This window comes from Gasterosteus aculeatus, chromosome X (assembly GCF_964276395.1).
Source record: "Gasterosteus aculeatus chromosome X, fGasAcu3.hap1.1, whole genome shotgun sequence".
NCBI lineage: Eukaryota > Metazoa > Chordata > Actinopteri > Perciformes > Gasterosteidae > Gasterosteus > Gasterosteus aculeatus.
The window spans coordinates 9,504,231-9,521,215 of NC_135698.1; the positions used below are offsets into that span (position 1 = coordinate 9,504,231).

The following is a 16,985-nucleotide window of genomic DNA, read 5'->3' on the forward strand; positions in this document are numbered from 1 at the left end:
ACATATTCCTTGACCGTCTCTGCCTCTGCAGTGACACTTTCTCTATTAGATCATGTTTGTATGTATTTCACATAAACTCCTTCGTTACAGTAGAATTTTTATTCTTTGCTCCACCAAAAGTCACTCTTATTTTTTGTTCCTCATCACTTATTTCTCATAGATCTGTTTTACTTGTATATGTTTGATGTTTCATTCAGTGTTGTACCTTTTCATCTTTTATTCTTTCTTTTCTCATGTTCATGTTGAGATGCTTCGTCTCCTCATCTTCCTGCTGCTTCATTTAATTTCACCTGCCATCAAATGTAAGGAACTCAATTGATGTTTTTTGATGGATTTAGTTTTTAGTTCATTGCTCTTCTTTTCTATGCACTGATTCACACGATTATCTTTATGTTCACATCCAACGTCATTCCCTGTCTTCCTTTAGAAGTTAGAATGCATTGTTTGCATGTATTGATCTACTGACGCAGTGTTTCCATATATCAACATAAAAATAAGAAACTAGGCAGAAAGGCCTAGTACAGAATGAACAACCACTGTAGTGGAAAGGCTGGTGTTGGATTCCATGTACTGCTGTTTTATAGAGAAGCATTAGATTCCTGCCACCATTTAATAACCTCATAAAGCCACTCAGACATATGGGTTTTTTAAGAGAAGACATTAATAGGGTCCAGTGTCACTTTGTATCAGGTCTGATTCAGCGCTGTGGTGTCACAGCCGCCATACAGTACCCTGTAATTTGTATGCTATGGATTTGATTTGGTTTATGTTTTAAGAAATTTTGCAATTTCTTCAATATAGAACAAAACAAAATTGCACTAAAGTCAACTATTTGTTCATTCACTGCAAACCCGGTATTGAGATGCAAACATATTACTCAAAATGGCGGATCGCTACAGTAAGAAGAACCATCTCTGAATACAAGTTGTTAAATGGTCCACTGAATATAATAGTTTTATTCTCATCTACTCAGCTGGCTTTATAAAAAAAGTGGGTTATTACAATATTAACTTTGCTTCCACCCAAACCCCCCCGATATGAGCCGATAGGGTTCCTTTTTGGGGGTTTGGTTTTGTCTCTGTCCAAGTTTCCTAAATGTCATCACTTTACAAACTGCAACATCATCCTTTCCACAGAATCCTAAATTCCAGGAACCTGTTACCCTCGACTTCCTCGATGCAGAGCTGGAGAATGACCTCAAAGTGGAGGTAGAGTGTGTATATGCATGGCATTTATTTTCACACACACACACACACTCAAGGAAAGGGACTGAGGCAGTTTTACTTTGTGTCCCTAACTCGTTAGCATGAGGTTATACGGCAGAAAGTCTTCCATGATACTGATCCTCTGTCAGTCAGACACAAGGATGCTTGAACTGCTGTCTGTTTCTAAAATGTCTCCCTATAGACCAGGAGAATGATGATTGACGGGGAGACGGGCGAACGGACCATCGACACACTGGTTAAAACTCAGGATGAGGTAAGACTAAGTACTGGAAAGGACTTACAAGTAGTATTGCATTTTATGTTTCTGGAGCCAGTGGTTGAATGTCACTTACCGGTTTCTTCTTTGGCAGCGGTACATAGATCGGGGCGTCAGAACCTACACGTTCGCTCCGGTCAATGGGACAGATTACAGGTGAGCAACGTCAGTCATTTTGTAATATTTCTTTATGGTTCATTAAGCTGTCGCTGTCACTAAAGGCAGCGGCACTAACTACAGAGAATATTTCCGGTGATGGAGGACACTACTTAAGCCAACAGAGGTCACTCTCTTGTTTCTAACAGAAAGTCTGTACTTTTGTTACTGTTCACTGAAAATACAGAAAAAAAAGTTGTGTTTTTCTTGATTGGTTGTTTTTCATGATAAGTCAAAGGATAATTTGGAAAACACTGCAGGCTTTGAATCACATTTTTGTTTGTCTGACCAGACATCATTAATTCACACAAACCAGACCTTACATCTCCAACCTCAAAACTCTTGTAACCATGTCACGTTTGCAGCCTGGCTCTGGCTCTACCGAGATACAGTGAGCACTTCATTCAAGCCAAACTGGGAGACGACTTAAAAAACGCTATATGTAAGTACAGCACGCATCCCCTGTGTCAAACTCCATATCTAATGTAGCTTGTGCCTCACAAGCCCCTCCCATGCCTACGTGTCGTAGGTCGTAGTCTCGGGTATCTCCTTCTTTGATATTACTCACTCCGAGCTGGAACCACAAGCGCTGCCTTTGTGTTTTTGCCGCTCAGATTGGCACCATGAAGCTTTTTCCTTTCGTAGTGTGTGACCCAGCGGTCAGTTGCCCCGCGCTCCCACACACTCATCCACACGCTTTCCCCGTCCAACACACTGCAGCCCAAGCACCAGCTCTTTTGATCTTGTCTGCAATTTGCACTTCCCTCGTTCTTAACCCCCCCCACCCCCCAACCTCCTCTCTCCCGGTCGCCCTTTAGACTTGATCCTCTCCATCTCATTACCGCCTCTCCTTTTCTTTTCTTTTTTCCCCTCCTCCCCTCACCACTTTCCGCTATGTTTCTATTTCCTTACTTAAATGTTTCATGGGGTAACAGACACACTTATATCTGGATTGTTTTCTCGCTCTGTCTCGGTTTTCCTACATGATTGGTTAATCTGTCCTCAACTCGTTCTCTTCATTCCTCCTATTATCCCTTTCCGCCCCCTTTTTATTCTTCTTCAACTCATTTATCAATATATTTTTCCTCCATTTGTCTCCGATAGCTCAATTGAAGTAATTAGCGCGAGGATACTGTACAATTCTTTATACATACTTTGTATTCTGATATAAATGATCTTCTCTTGTCCTGCATCCACACTGGGATCGTTTAGCTTCTTCTTGGGGCAAGTACTCACTATTCTCTGTATTCTGTGTTCATCACTCTTTGGGATGCTCTTCCATTATGGCGTTATATTTGTGCCACAATCCTGAGCGCGTAATTGTAAGTTTTGAGCACAGAGAACTATGTTGTAGCAAAGAAAAACATCCCGTGCGCGCAGTTTACTGAGGTGCCCTTATGGCGTTATATTTGTGCCACAATCCTGAGCGCGTAATTGTAAGTTTTGAGCACAGAGAACTATGTTGTAGCAAAGAAAAACATCCCGTGCGCGCAGTTTACTGAGGTGCCCTCGCCACAAACTGGTTTTCTGCGCGCAGGCAGCCGTTGCTGCGCTCGCTCCACCTCTTCACGCTGCGCTCGCTCGACGGTTCACTCACGCGCTCGCTCGACTTGCAGCAGCGTTACATTTGTGCCACAAAACCAACCAATCAGAGAATTAAAGAAGGTCCATTTTGATTGGCTGTTGGTCTCCAATCACAACGCTTCCTAAAGAAGACGAAAACGAGTGATATTAGAAGTCCGACTAGCCACCATCAGACATGACCGAAGCAAATGATGAGAACACCAAATGTTTTAATCCAGGCCATTAGCATTTAGCACAAATGCTGCAAACTTCAACAACTCGCTGAGCTTCCGCGATGCTGTAGGTAGTTCTACTAGCGTTGTGATTGGAGACCAACAGCCAATCACAATGGACCTTCTTTAATTCTCTGATTGGTTGGTTTTGTGGCACAAATGTAACGCTGCTGCAAGTCGAGCGAGCGCGTGAGTGAACCGTCGAGCGAGCGCAGCGTGAAGAGGTGGAGAGAGAGAGCGCAGCAACGGCTGCCTGCGCGCAGAAAACCAGTTTGTGGAGAGGGCACCTGAGTAAACTGCGCGCACGGAATGTTTTTCTTTGCTACAACATAGTTCTCTGTGCTCAAAACTTAAAATTACGCGCTCAGGATTGTGGCACAAATATAACGCCATATTCCATAAGCATGATTGTCCTCAATATATTTGCATGATTATGGATGGAGGGATGAAGGCATGGATTGGACGTCTCTGCACTGTATAGATGCAGAGGTGGATGACTCATTTGAAAAAACACACCACAATCAGCACCATCGACCATTTGGCATTAGTGTATTTTTAAAACTCCGAAAAGCATCAACTGCTGATGACTCGGTTGTTCCTGCAGATGAGAGTTTGACTGTGTTTTCGAGCTCAGCATCACTCCCTTTCTGCCATAACGAGTCTGTCACCGCGCCATAAAGGCCGTCGGAACGCTTACAGGCCTTTTAAAGAAAATATCGCAGCCGTACAGAGTTTCAACATTGGAGCCAGACCCCCAATACTATCTGTCTCAGGTGGTTCCTGCAGCCACTTATCCTCCTAATACATTATGGAGGATTGCTGGCGGTGTGTGATGGATGGAAATGTTTTCATCCCATAAAGAACAAGTGATGAATGCATTGAACGCAGTACGTAATACAGGGGCTGAAGGGATTTTGACATAAACGTTAAGAGCAAAAAATAAGAAAAAATAATGAATGGTGTGGAAAGAAATTGGACTTACACACACCTTGCCTGGCCTATAGGGACAGATGGACAATGAATAATGTTTTATGTGGAGGACGTTGTTTCATCACACACCAGATTTAAACGGCCCACAGGACATTCAGTGCTTAGTCATTTTTTTCGCAGACTGCAACACATGTCTCAATATATTTTAAAGGAAATATCTGAAATGTCTTCATTTTAAGAGACTCGTGAATGAGGGTCATCCATGCCAGTCAGGTCATTTATGAGATGAGAATTAGCACGCACTTTTCTGAAATTCAGAGCCAGGTGAGACAAAGCATTGAGTGGAAGGAGTTTTCTTCATTACAAAATGTTTGTCTATAAGACGTAATATTCTTTCAGTGCAGCATACTGTTGTAATATAGCGAAATATTTACAATTCAAGTCAACTTGTTTTATAAGGGATGAAATTATTCAGATAATGATTGCATTTTTTTAATCAACACTTTCTCCTCATCTCTGTCTCCCTGCGGTGTCAACAGGCCAAGAAGGCAAGTACTTCTCACTCAGTCATTCTCCAATGCCTTACAATGCGCACTCTCTACCTTGATCCATCACCTGTCCAATATGAGAAATATAGAGCACACTTTAAGCTCAAAACCGATATTCACAATCTTAACCACCTAAACCCAATTATTTCTGTTTTTTCAAAAGCCATGCAAACCATACAACAGGAGAGGTTTGATGAGTTTGGTTACACCTACGTTGCTCCGAGGTAAGTGCACCTGACGCATCCCATCAAACTCCATTCCTCAGGGAGAAGCAAACAAGGGGCTGATACTTGTGTGTATCGATACTGTTCCGCCAGGGAGTACTGCAAGGAGCTGAAGTTGTCACTCAACAACACAGAGTTTCTCCTCGACTTCAGTCAGTACATTGACAACAGCACTCCAGATGCATGTGAGTCATTCATCTTTATTTCTCTTTGCGCATTTGCACAGCTTGGTGAAAGTGGATGCTTTTGGCGTATGCGTACACGCACCGCATGTTTTACTGTTAGTCATTTCAGTAATTTTCCACCCGTGATAACACAAAGGTCGGCATCGGATGGTCAAGGTATTCATTTCGTCATTTGATTATAGTGGTACAAGCAGAGTGACATCAGCCCGTCGGACTGCGTTTCCTAGACGACTATCGTCGTCGTGCTACACAATGACTCATGTTGTTTGATTTGTCGTCATCTAATGGGTCTCCCCTTATGACCTACCATCATCTTCCAGCTAATGGATCCAGGTATCCACGATCCATTTTAGCCCACGGTCATGCCCTCTGAACATGCATCAATGCCTTTCTGGTTGCTGTTGTGCAGTGTGGTCTTACAATTCATTCTTAATTTGGTCTAACATTTTTAACAGAGTTCCCATGCATTTTTCTTTACGATCTCTCCTGAAGCTGCAACAACCAATCTTTTAAAAACAACCTTTCTTTTGTCTTACTGTCTAATAATTAGTCAGCTGGAGAATTTTCTGTTATTTTTTCAGCCTGACTTTCACCATCGGACATTTAATCAGCTGTCTATTCAGGATTCTTTCTGCTGGAAAGAAAATTGCAGTTGCATAACATATTGATCTTCTTAGCAAATATTCATAGATAATAGGCTAACGTTGCTCCTCCTCCAATTGCTCCATGCCACATTTCTCCACTAATCACTGTTATTGTGGTGTTGTACTGTTCGCTGTAGGTAAAATGTATCCCCTCTTTAATCCACAGGTAATATGTCCCTGGTGAATCGACTAATACTGGATGCAGGTCTCACAGCTGAACTGGTTAAACTTTGGAACGAGCAGACAGTGTGAGTGCCAAACATGCTGTTTTTACCTCTTACCCTTTACCAGCTTGTATGTCACAGTCACGGATTTACCTTTTCATTCTGTCTCTGCTTTCCAAACGAGACATGATGACATGAACTATTCGAAGCTCTGCCACGACATGCTGTTTTTATGAAAGAAAAAAAAAAGAATGACATTAATGGGTTATTAGGACGAATAGAAACAAGTGAAGCCGGTAATGAAACAATTTGTGTTAAGTTGGTCTCACAGTTTATTTATGCCTTTGTCTTTGATTGCTGTTGTTTTCCATGTTCTCAGGGAAGGAATAGTGGCCAGATTTGTAGCCACGGATGGAGGAATAACAAGAGTCTACCCGAGAAGGTACTGTTTCTACCCTCCTTCTACTAGTTTCACTTCTAGCATTAGTGCTGGCGTTGTGAAACAGCACGGTATGCTTTGCCCAAATATCGGGTGGTGTAAATGTGTGCAATGGAAACAGATACAGACTGTACTGCTCTTAAGTTCGGCCCATTTTGGCTGCTTTACTCACCGGTTCCACTGGGTTACTTTCCAGAATATAGAGGATTAGAAAACTTTGAGCTGGAGTCCCGTAGCTTGCCAAGCCAGCACAGGATACGGGTAAAATCCACACGTCCAGCCGCCAAACAGCAGGAAAACTAATTTTCCTCAATTTCCTCGCTGCTGCTTTTATCTCAACTACATTTGGGGGATCCACTTGGTCAAAACACGATATTCCAGCTGCAGATGAATATATGTTCCACCCTCCTTTACAACATGAAATATTATCAGTAATTGGTTTTACTAGCTCGTGCCCTTGGCATACATCAACTGCATATGGGTGTGGCTTGCATTCCAATGACGAGCATTTGGCTTTAGATTAAAATACAAATTGTTCAGATAAATCACATTTTCTTTGTGGTTTGTGGATATAATGGTCCATATATGACATGATGTAACTATATTAATGTTTTTAGTGCTGGGGAAGAGTGGACTGAGAATCCTGAGACATATGAGTCCAGCTTCTACAAAAGGACCCTGGACAATAAAATCTACATTTTCACGGCGCCATCTTTCAACTGTAAGTATTCCTGAATTTTTTAATATGTGAATGCGTGTGCACTCGCGTGTATGAAGATCTTGGTTTTGGCACGCGGCCTATCCTGCTCTCTGCCTTTGGACGCCATCCCAGTCCTGCTGGCAAAGGTCGCGCTCCCAGGCCTGCGATACCACTGTCTTTATCCTTCTCCTTTTCCCGCTGTGTCTTTCAGCCACTCTCCCCCTCTCCCCCTCTCCCCCTGCCTTTCCGCCCAGCTGTGTACTTCCTGTTATCTCCACTGATCTCTCTAGCAGACATTAGGCCGAGCCAACGTCGGTGTAATGTGGCTGTGCTTTCCTCCACACTTGACGGGATTAGCACATGTACTGGCCTCACGGATTCCACTCAGATAAATTGCTAGCAGCTAAAAATCTGTGGAATTTCCCAACTTGGAAAGCCGTTATTCCATTTTGCCACGATGCCCCGTTTTTGAAATGTTCTATGCCAAGCGCATTTTAAACATGACTTGGGTGAATTTGCCATGGTTATTGTTTACCGTCTCTTTTGTATCCCTTCTGCACTGCAGCAGAGGGCAGGGAGTCGGTCACTGAGTCGGGAATTCTAGTCAGCAAAGCAGTGGAACTCACAATCGACAAAGTCACGATCAAACCAGCTGGTCAGTCTCGCTAATCCCAGATGTGAAGCTTCTTGTGAACGTACAACGGAGAAACTCAAACTTGTTTTGTGATTTGCTCTCTTTAGTAGTGGGAGTGAAACTCAACGTCTCCTTCTGGATGAGCATTTTTATGAACGCTACACTGAAGCTGAATGTAAGTTGTGTTAATAAGGCGCGTTTGTGCTGTTTAGACCGTCTTTGACGAATGTATCAATGGTACAACAGTCATTTGCTGTCTGACTCACTTTTTTATATTTTCAGTGTAAAGATGAGATTTGTGGCTGTCTGAGGAATGACAAGGTAGAGCAGAACGGTTTATTCAATCACATTTGAGAATGTTGTGTTTATTGTCTTGTCTAAGATGTTATTCTGTTGCCATGGCTGCGCAGATGACCCTGTTTAAAAATGGAACCTTGCAGAAGAAATATGCTTTTATATTGCCTGCAATATAAAAATGTAGTCAGGCCTGACTAGTATCTCTTTTTGAAAAAATACAAGATTATTTTCCATTTTCCAATTGTATTAATTGCATTTTTAAAATATTCATCTTTTTGCATAACAGCATGTAGACTGTGTCATCTTGGATGATGGGGGATTTCTTCTCATGTCAAACCACGATGAGTACATCGCACTGGTGAGTTAGTGTCAACACTTACTTCACCGTGCCATAAATGTATAATATATATGCTAAAAAAAAATCATCACATGGAAAAATCTGCTATGACACAGTCAAATAGCTGCGAATCAACAATTCTTCCAGCATTTTTTTATTCTTACTTTTCTCAACTTTCCCTCATTCCTCGCTCTCCTTTGTCAGGGATCCATAAATCTCACGCAAAAGGTCAAATAATTGGACTCATGAATCATCAAAGTAATGAGAATGTCCTGAAAGCCGTACGTAAAACGTAAAGCACCATCCTGTCCAGGAGGATCAAAGGGAGCGTCCTCATAGATTTTAGACAGGCAAAGTGAAGTGCGTCCCCTGTGTGGGCCGGAGGTCAGCTCTGCTGTGTTACCTCCTCTCTTTCGGGCCGCTGTGCTGGTCGGACAAACAGTAGGTCTGGGAAATTTACACGTCAGTCACGACAGGACATCTGCCGTCTTTGATCCTTTTTACCATCAGAACGTCTGGCGCACAGTTCATGGTCATTTAGCCGTCCGATTGGCACCGTGCGAAACATTTGGCGGATGTAGTTTTTGGTTAGTTTGTGCCGGTGACAAACAACGGTTAAATATCTAACTGATCCCATCACAATGGTTCTACACAAACACGACCATCCCCCTCCAGGTGTTTCTTCTTGTGTAACTACAGTGACCTGTTCCCACTGAAGGACTTCAAAAAATGACTTAACCTTGAAACTGGCCCGTTGGTTTAGCGTCCATCCAATGTGGCACAAGACCTACTGCGAGACTGATAGCAACATACGATTAATACATTTAACAGGTGAACACACATCCACTCTCCACCTGTCCACACTCCGTGAGTAGAGGTTGCAAACAGGGGAAGAGGTTGGCGGTCGTCTGTTTACATGGACCGAATGTGTTCATGGCGAATGAACTCATTCAAGCCAGTATCAACCTTTTTCTTTTGCTTGCTCATGCAACTCCTCTAGATAGGTCAGTTCTTTGGCGAGGTGGATCCTGTGCTGATGATCAACCTTGTGAACACCTCCCTGTACTCGTTCAACAAGACCTACGACTACCAGTCCATCTGTGACCCGGAGAAAGACGGCAAGGCTGCAGCGGGACCCCGCTCCGTCTATGTGGTTAGAAAACTCCCTCCCACAAGCTGTCAGACCGCAGCCGCTCCGTCTCTCGTTTATTCAAGTCACACGTTACGCAAACTGCATTGATTCTCAATTCTTAAATGTTGTGATGACATTTGTTTTCATTTTTTGTATTTATTATACGCGACGTCTCTTTCCAGCCCACCATTGCCGACATGCTCAGTATTGGCTGGTGGGCCTCCAGTGCTGCCTGGTGAGTTCATTTCTACTTTAGGAATAAAGTCGGCTGGCTGGGCAACATTATGTCGCGTCGCTGTGTGAGTGACCGTTCAACTGCTAAGTAACCAGCTTTTAAAAAAAGAATGACTGCTTCTCGTCATCTACTCCCTAGATGTGTGGCTGTTATTATACGTGGAATTAGTTAAAGATGGCATCATCTATGTTGCTCGTTTCCAGGTCTCTGCTCCAGCAGCTCTTCTTTGGTCTCATGTTCCCCAACCTTCTGGAAGCAGGTAAGCAGCAAAAGCTATGATTGTGTAAAATGTAAGGTACGATTTTTTCACCCCACCACTCTCACTGTTATTTACTCGCGTTATTCTCTATTAAACCTGCCCGTTATTTTCAGCGGAGTCAGCGGAAGATGACATACCAGATGCCATGTTTAAGGAAAGCTGCATCACAGAGCAGACACAGTACTTCTTTGACAATAATGAAACGACCTACTCAGGCGTCCTCGACTGTGGAAACTGTTCCAGGTGCGTAGGGGTTTCATCACGTGTTTACCTCAACGTGTTCACTTTTCAGTGACTCTGCAAATGTTTTGGGTAATTTAGGATTTTCCATCTCTTCTCTCTGGATATCCTCCGGTTTACTGGTCTGCAGGGACGGCTTCAGAATAGTGTTAGTTTCCTGGCGTGGTTTGTTTTCCAGTCACATTTTTTTCGGATGAGTTCTGATAAGACGCTTCACCTTGACGTGTCACTGACCGGATTTGCAGAGGGAAGCACAATATCTGTTTTTATCTGTTTTTCTTCCTTCACTCTCTGGCTTTACTTCCAACTCTCTAATAAACACATTCACAGACCACTGCACATCCACTTTGCTCTACCCTCCCTCTGTGTCAGTACTAGCCGCCGGAGAGGGTTAAATATGGCTGTGATTACTGGATGTTACGAGTCCCACGTGTCTGCTGCTTTATCCCCCCGATGTTAACGGCTGTAGACACAGAAACCTTCAGTACTACCATAAAAAAGCCAAATCCAAGAGGAGAAAAGACCTGTGAATGCACATATATATACGTGCACATCTGAGCACACATACCTTTGTGTACGCATAGACTGAAATGCTGTATGCGCTAGATATCTTGTAGATCATTTGTTATACAAAACTAGATTTTTTTTAGGTTTTTAGAGCACGATATCCCTCACATTTTCAATTTAATGTTTACCAGTATACGCATGTTGTGCTTTCTAGGATGTATCGTGCTGAGAAGCTGCCAAAGACCAACCTAGTGTTCCTGATCACCGACGCCAAGGCAACGTGTCTGTCGTGTGACCCCAGGCCGCTGCGCCAGGCGGAACAACCCTGTATCTTTTCACTTAGCTCGTAAAAATCAAACATGCTTTTTTTCACTTTCCAGCCCTCCGTCCGTCCGACCCCCTGACGGCAGGCAGAGCTTTAGACTCAAGGACACACACCTAAGGAGTTTGTAGTGGGTCTCCCCTGAATGTTCACAGGTGAACGGTAAACCAGGGGCACGACATTTGAAGGCCTCACGCTACTCCCATTAACATCTGTGCCAAACCTTTGGAGGTCCGTTCCAGGTGTTTATACTGTATGTAGGGGGGAAAGACAAAGACAGACATTACAATCTGCTCAATCACAGTATCATGTCTATTTATTTCAAGGACTGCCTTTACTTTCTCTTCTATGGCAATTGAATGGTTTCCTTTTAAATTGTTAAATGTGCAATGCTGATGGTAGAAAGCTTTTTCCTGAGAATGTCTTCAGCTGAAGGTCCAGATCCATGTGAGCTTGCTCAAAATCCCAGATACCGCAAAGGGCCGGATGTGTGCTTCGACAACAATGAAGATGTAAGACACACCCAGACATGTTCCTCAAAATTGCTTGAGACAGCATTGTTAGTGAGGTTTCACTGCGCTGTATTTCTATTTGGTTTCCTCAGCCTTCGGCAGAGATTCAACACTGAATCATTTTTCACTCTAATCTATCCTTTATTTATTTATTCAGTTACTTTATCAGTGAATAAATATTCTATTATTTCCTGAATGTTTTATACAATTGTCATTCAATTATTTATCTTGCTTTTCATGATCTTTTCATTCTTCATATATCATTCTTTTTCTTTTGTGGTTCTACATACCAATGGCTGCTGCTCTGGTCTGGTAGGATAAACCCTTGTGCCCAATCAGCAGATGTTCTGCATTGAGTCCTTCACCTCTCTTGTTGTTTCTGGTGCTGAGTTCAGGCTTAGTCCCCTTACACTGCTTCACTCCCTTTGAGTCTTAGACATCCGATTGGTCAATCAGTTTGTCGATAACCTCTTTTTAGACAAAATGAATGCATGTATTTGTGGTGTGATCAATGCAGATCGGCTATCGGATCCCATGCATCACGTCAGAATTTCCAATTTTGGGAAATTCGATCAATATGGGGAGTTGCATGCTGGTTGCTTTTGAGTCTGTAAAATATAAAACATTTAGGCTTAACATATTTTCACTTGCTTCAAATGGCTTTTAATGTTAGCAATGTTTAGAGTTCCGCTCCTCTTGCACTTTGTGACTTTTGTATGTGAAAAGCACTATAAAGCACTATAAATGAATTGTGTTACTTACTTATTGACTTATAATATACTTAGGCTACCAGATACAGTGTGTAATGTACTGTGGCCAATTTCATTCCTTTACGCTTAACATGCAGATTCTTTTTTTTTTCCAAACCAATTGGTTGGTTTGTTGGCATTGGATTGTAAATTGACCAAAATGTTCTTTGGCGGATTTTTTTTTTTACCATTCCTGGGCCATTGCAATGTGCAAGGCAAGGACAAATTAGGTAACACAATGAATGTCTCACTAGAATTAAGTAAATAACACCCTCTGGTAGAGAAACACATATGGTATTAATTTATTTTCTCCCTTACAGAATGCCTGACTTTCTTTGGCACCTTTTTTTTTACCCAAATAGATGAAGAGCAAATTGAATCTTGGCAGGAAAAAGTGTTAAATGAATTTGATATAATAGCATCGTACACCACAATTCAATTATAGCAGCACACAGCGATGTATAAATATATTTGTACCCATTATTTTTTTAGTTAGCTTTGCTAAATGCTTTGTTACCCAAACATATAAACACATTGGGATGCATTTCTTTTCAATTTGTGAAGTCTCTTTGGGTTCCAGAGAATGCAACGTACAGTAATAGACCTGACACAGTAGTAAATGTGGATGACATTGAATGGAACTTTATTTTACTGTTTGAGGTAAGCCAGTAAAACCAAGAAGCAAGGTGGATAACGTGTGTGAGATCATTGTTTTTCCACCCAACTTGTTTAAAAGGCATCTAAATATTTGGGGCGAAGCACTTGAATGTGAACTGAGCCGCCCATTGGCTTCTAAAGACGTAGATCACACACATAATGGGCCACTAATTCATTTGCCTGCATGTTTATATTGTGTAAAATCTATGCCTGGAAGCAAAGGGAAGAGGAGGAATGGCCGGGGGAAGTCACTGAACAGTAGTAAAAGTAGGAACGCATCCATTTTCCTTTTTCTATCTGTCCCATTACTTTTGTCTCAGCTCCTTGTAGGAAGGACAGTTTGTGTCTTGGCCAGTCCACTTCATCACTGGAGTAAACAGAGGAAGCTCAACGTGGCTTTCCTGCCCTTTGAATATGGAAGACTCCCACCTCTTGCTCCTAGGCCTTTGGCATGCACGGATATCCTGAACACGCCCATCAAATTCAAAAATGCCACAAAGTGTTGAGCCGGGGGCTTGCACGTACACACACATGTGCACGTAAAACAGAACAAGGCCGGGAACGCCTCTATAACTGCAACAGAGAACTCAAATGAGTTTTAATTTGAGGAAATACAACCCTTTTTTGTTTGCTCGCTGAGAGATAAGATGACTGGCTGGTTGATATGAAGTTACCATTGGCAACCAGTTAGCTCCTGCAGGATGTGAGATATCCATCGTTTTATTGAATTATAAGACTGAATAAGCAGTTCATTTAAACTGTTAAATGGTTGAACTGTGCCTTTTAAAATAACAGGTCGAGTTAGGCATACAATATTGCAACACAGTGAAATTGAATATTATTCATAGTATTATATTCAATCGAAGTGTTGCAAATTACTGTTATTGTTGATGTTTGTAGCTTTAGTGCAGCTACAGAACGTATGAGAAGATGGTGTATCTGATTGATTGACCGCTGATTTGTCCAACAGGAAGATGATTCTGACTGCGGCGGAGGGACCAGCCTAAGCCTGTGTCTTTGGCCGATGCTTGGACTCCAACTACTGCTGTGGGTCATCACAGCTTCACAAACCTCATGACCCCTACACACACACACACACACACAGACACACACACACACACACACACACACACACACTGATCATCTCATCCCATAAGAGGCCAGAACACTCCAGCTATGCCATCCACGATGTATGCAAAATATTTGCAAAAAGTCATTTTATTTTCTGATGCCAGTATTAGCATCTTCATCGTCCAATGCCGAAGAGTAAGGATTTCTTTCCTCCTGGTCATTTTCAAGAACAGAGACAAGTTTTCTGTGCTCAGCTGCACTCTTTTCCCTGAAATACTCCTTAAAACCCACCTACGGTGCAAGAGTAAGAGCTAACCAAACCCTTTAATTCTGCCTCATTTGTTTCTCTGGTTTATTTAGCAGAGGTCGAGTCCCACTATGCCAACTAAACATCCTTCTTCACTGACAGCGTTGATTTGTCCAGTTGTCGATATTGTTTTTTGCTTAATATACGTATGAATCGTAATGCTGCGATGAATTATTATTTTGTCAACCAGTGCAACTACAAAGAGTATCCCTTTGGTGTTTTTTAAATGTACTGTACTGTATTTATCTAATTATTTTGTACTACAAACCAACTAGTGTTTTGGGACTAGTGCCCCGTTGTACTGTAGCAGCATGTGTTCAGTACAGAGCTAAAGAAGACACCAGGACTCTGACACCAAAGCTCCACACAGAACCAAGGACCGCGAATACACACTCCAGTTCAAGCTACAACGTTGGCTGTTTTAAATAGATTGACATAGTAAAACGTTTGCCGAAAAGTAAGTGGGATCATGTGGATTAATATTGTTGTGTCTGTACTCGGTCCGACAGCTTTGGTTGTCTTCAATCTGATGCATCAGATCCCCAGTGCCTGCACAGTAGCTCAAACAGTCGGATAACTGAATCACAACAGTTTTATTGTTACCGCGTAAGCTTGTTTGATACGGTTTGCTTCAGTGTAACAAAGAAGGTAGCCTTTGCAGTAATACGTTATGAGATGAGGGCCAAATCTGCTGCAATTGTTTTAACTCATGTGGCCCCGGCAGCAGTAGGAACAACCAGTATTTGGGATTATGGGATAATAGTGTTTATCTCGTGGTCAAAACAAACCTAAACCAAACTTGAGCTTTGTATTCCAACACCACTCTTTATTGGTCCTGTTTCTGTTTCTGGATCACCAGTCTCAGGAGCGAGGACGACTTGTGAACGAGATCATCATATCGAAATCACTGTTTCATTGTTATCATCTCCTTGCTGTTCTCCTTATACTCGTTTCTTCTTCGTTTTGCTCTATAAGTGCTGTAAAGCAGACGCTGAAGGCTCGGTGTCGTAAAGCTGTCATGGGATGAGCTTGTTCTGTGTTTGAGCGCTACGATCAGCATCAGGGCCTGTTGGAGAGAACTTTGAGATTACACTACCAGCGGTGGTAATTTCACATTGCCTTACATCACCATAACAAGTCATAAAGGTCACACTGTAGTGTTTGTTTTTTCTTCTTTAGCTATTTAAACAAAGTTGAGTCCTCTCCACCTCGCCTTCATGATGACCTGGTTGAATGTTCAGGTTATGCCTGTCTATCAAAGTTGCGTGTTGACTTGTGTTTTAACCTGGGGGTCCTGTGTCTATGTGCAGGCATGTGCGTGTACCTCCGATATCTGATTGTGCTTTATTATTGCACATAAATTACTCTTTTGTGGAACTTGATTAGCCTGAATACTTTTTGTAAAAATTTGTACACTGATACTATTTACTGTATAAAAGAGAAAATGAAGGAAAAGAAAAGTTGTTTATAATATGGTGTTGATTATTGTGCAAATATATATTCACAATAAAAGTGTTGTATTGTTAGGACCGGAGGCGCTCATTTTTATTGTCACAACTGGCCAGTTAATTTGTCTCAGACCAGACATGTCACACCTCCTGGAGAAAAATATCGCAAAAAAAAACCCGTTCTGGTGTGTTTGTTGCAGCACATGTTGGTTAAACGTACTATATCTCATTTTAATAATTTCTTCATTGAGTTATATTATCAGAAAAATAGGTTTACAGGCAGACAATCTGTTCTTCATTACCCTCTCATGTATTTTACAACGGACCACACGCAGTATCACTGATGACTCTGATTTGTGGTTTGCAAATGTCCTGTTAAACATTTAACTATACCCAACAAACAGGTTGCACTTCTACATTGCCGCAGGGAGGAGAGAAGTTAAATAAATTACTGTAAAAAACTGTAAAGAAAACCTCCCTCCAAATTTCGTTCTGATTTTGTGGATGCAGTACATGTTGGTTAAACTTACTTTATCCCATTTTAATAATTTCTTCATTGAGTTATATTATCACAAAAATAAGATTACAGGTGGATAATCTGTTCTTCATTACCCTCTCACTTCTTTTTTACGACTGACCACACGTAGTATCAACGATGACTGGGATTTGTGGTTTGTAAATGTCCTGTTAAACATTTAACTATGCCCAACAAACAGGTTGCACTTCTACATCCATCGCCGCAGGGAGGGGAGAAGTTAAATAAATCACTGTAAAAAAAAAAAAAAAGAAGCTCCCTCCAAATGAAGGGCTTAACTGATGCTCGTACTCTGTTCTTTCCAGTTCTGGGATGCTTCTGGCAACATTATTGTCACAGACAGTTCAGCCATCGCCTGACCAGCAGTAGTTTGACAGCTGCTAACATCAAAAGCAGTTGAATATTACGAGCGCTTCACTTGATGGCTTTTGTGATGGCAATCTAAAAATCGATATGCTCATGGTTTTAGGTGGGG

General features: G+C 42.0%; 1 protein-coding gene across 1 annotated transcript in view; it reads left to right on the forward strand.

Annotated features, from left to right (window-relative positions):
- The window catches only part of LOC120808765 (voltage-dependent calcium channel subunit alpha-2/delta-1), a 47,917-nt gene extending 31,861 nt beyond the window's left edge, over positions 1-16,056 (forward strand). Inside the window, exons 20-39 of the mRNA XM_078082555.1 lie at positions 1,152-1,208; positions 1,408-1,479; positions 1,577-1,638; positions 2,004-2,080; positions 5,076-5,136; positions 5,230-5,321; positions 6,132-6,213; positions 6,509-6,571; positions 7,186-7,289; positions 7,834-7,923; positions 8,010-8,077; positions 8,185-8,223; positions 8,486-8,557; positions 9,537-9,689; positions 9,851-9,903; positions 10,107-10,162; positions 10,276-10,405; positions 11,124-11,236; positions 11,661-11,743; positions 14,120-16,056. Of these exons, the coding sequence (XP_077938681.1) occupies positions 1,152-1,208; positions 1,408-1,479; positions 1,577-1,638; positions 2,004-2,080; positions 5,076-5,136; positions 5,230-5,321; positions 6,132-6,213; positions 6,509-6,571; positions 7,186-7,289; positions 7,834-7,923; positions 8,010-8,077; positions 8,185-8,223; positions 8,486-8,557; positions 9,537-9,689; positions 9,851-9,903; positions 10,107-10,162; positions 10,276-10,405; positions 11,124-11,236; positions 11,661-11,743; positions 14,120-14,227 (1,635 nt within the window). The 3' untranslated portion in view covers positions 14,228-16,056. The remainder of the gene's footprint in view (positions 1-1,151; positions 1,209-1,407; positions 1,480-1,576; positions 1,639-2,003; positions 2,081-5,075; positions 5,137-5,229; positions 5,322-6,131; positions 6,214-6,508; positions 6,572-7,185; positions 7,290-7,833; positions 7,924-8,009; positions 8,078-8,184; positions 8,224-8,485; positions 8,558-9,536; positions 9,690-9,850; positions 9,904-10,106; positions 10,163-10,275; positions 10,406-11,123; positions 11,237-11,660; positions 11,744-14,119) is intronic.
- The last annotated feature ends 929 nt before the right edge of the window (positions 16,057-16,985 follow it).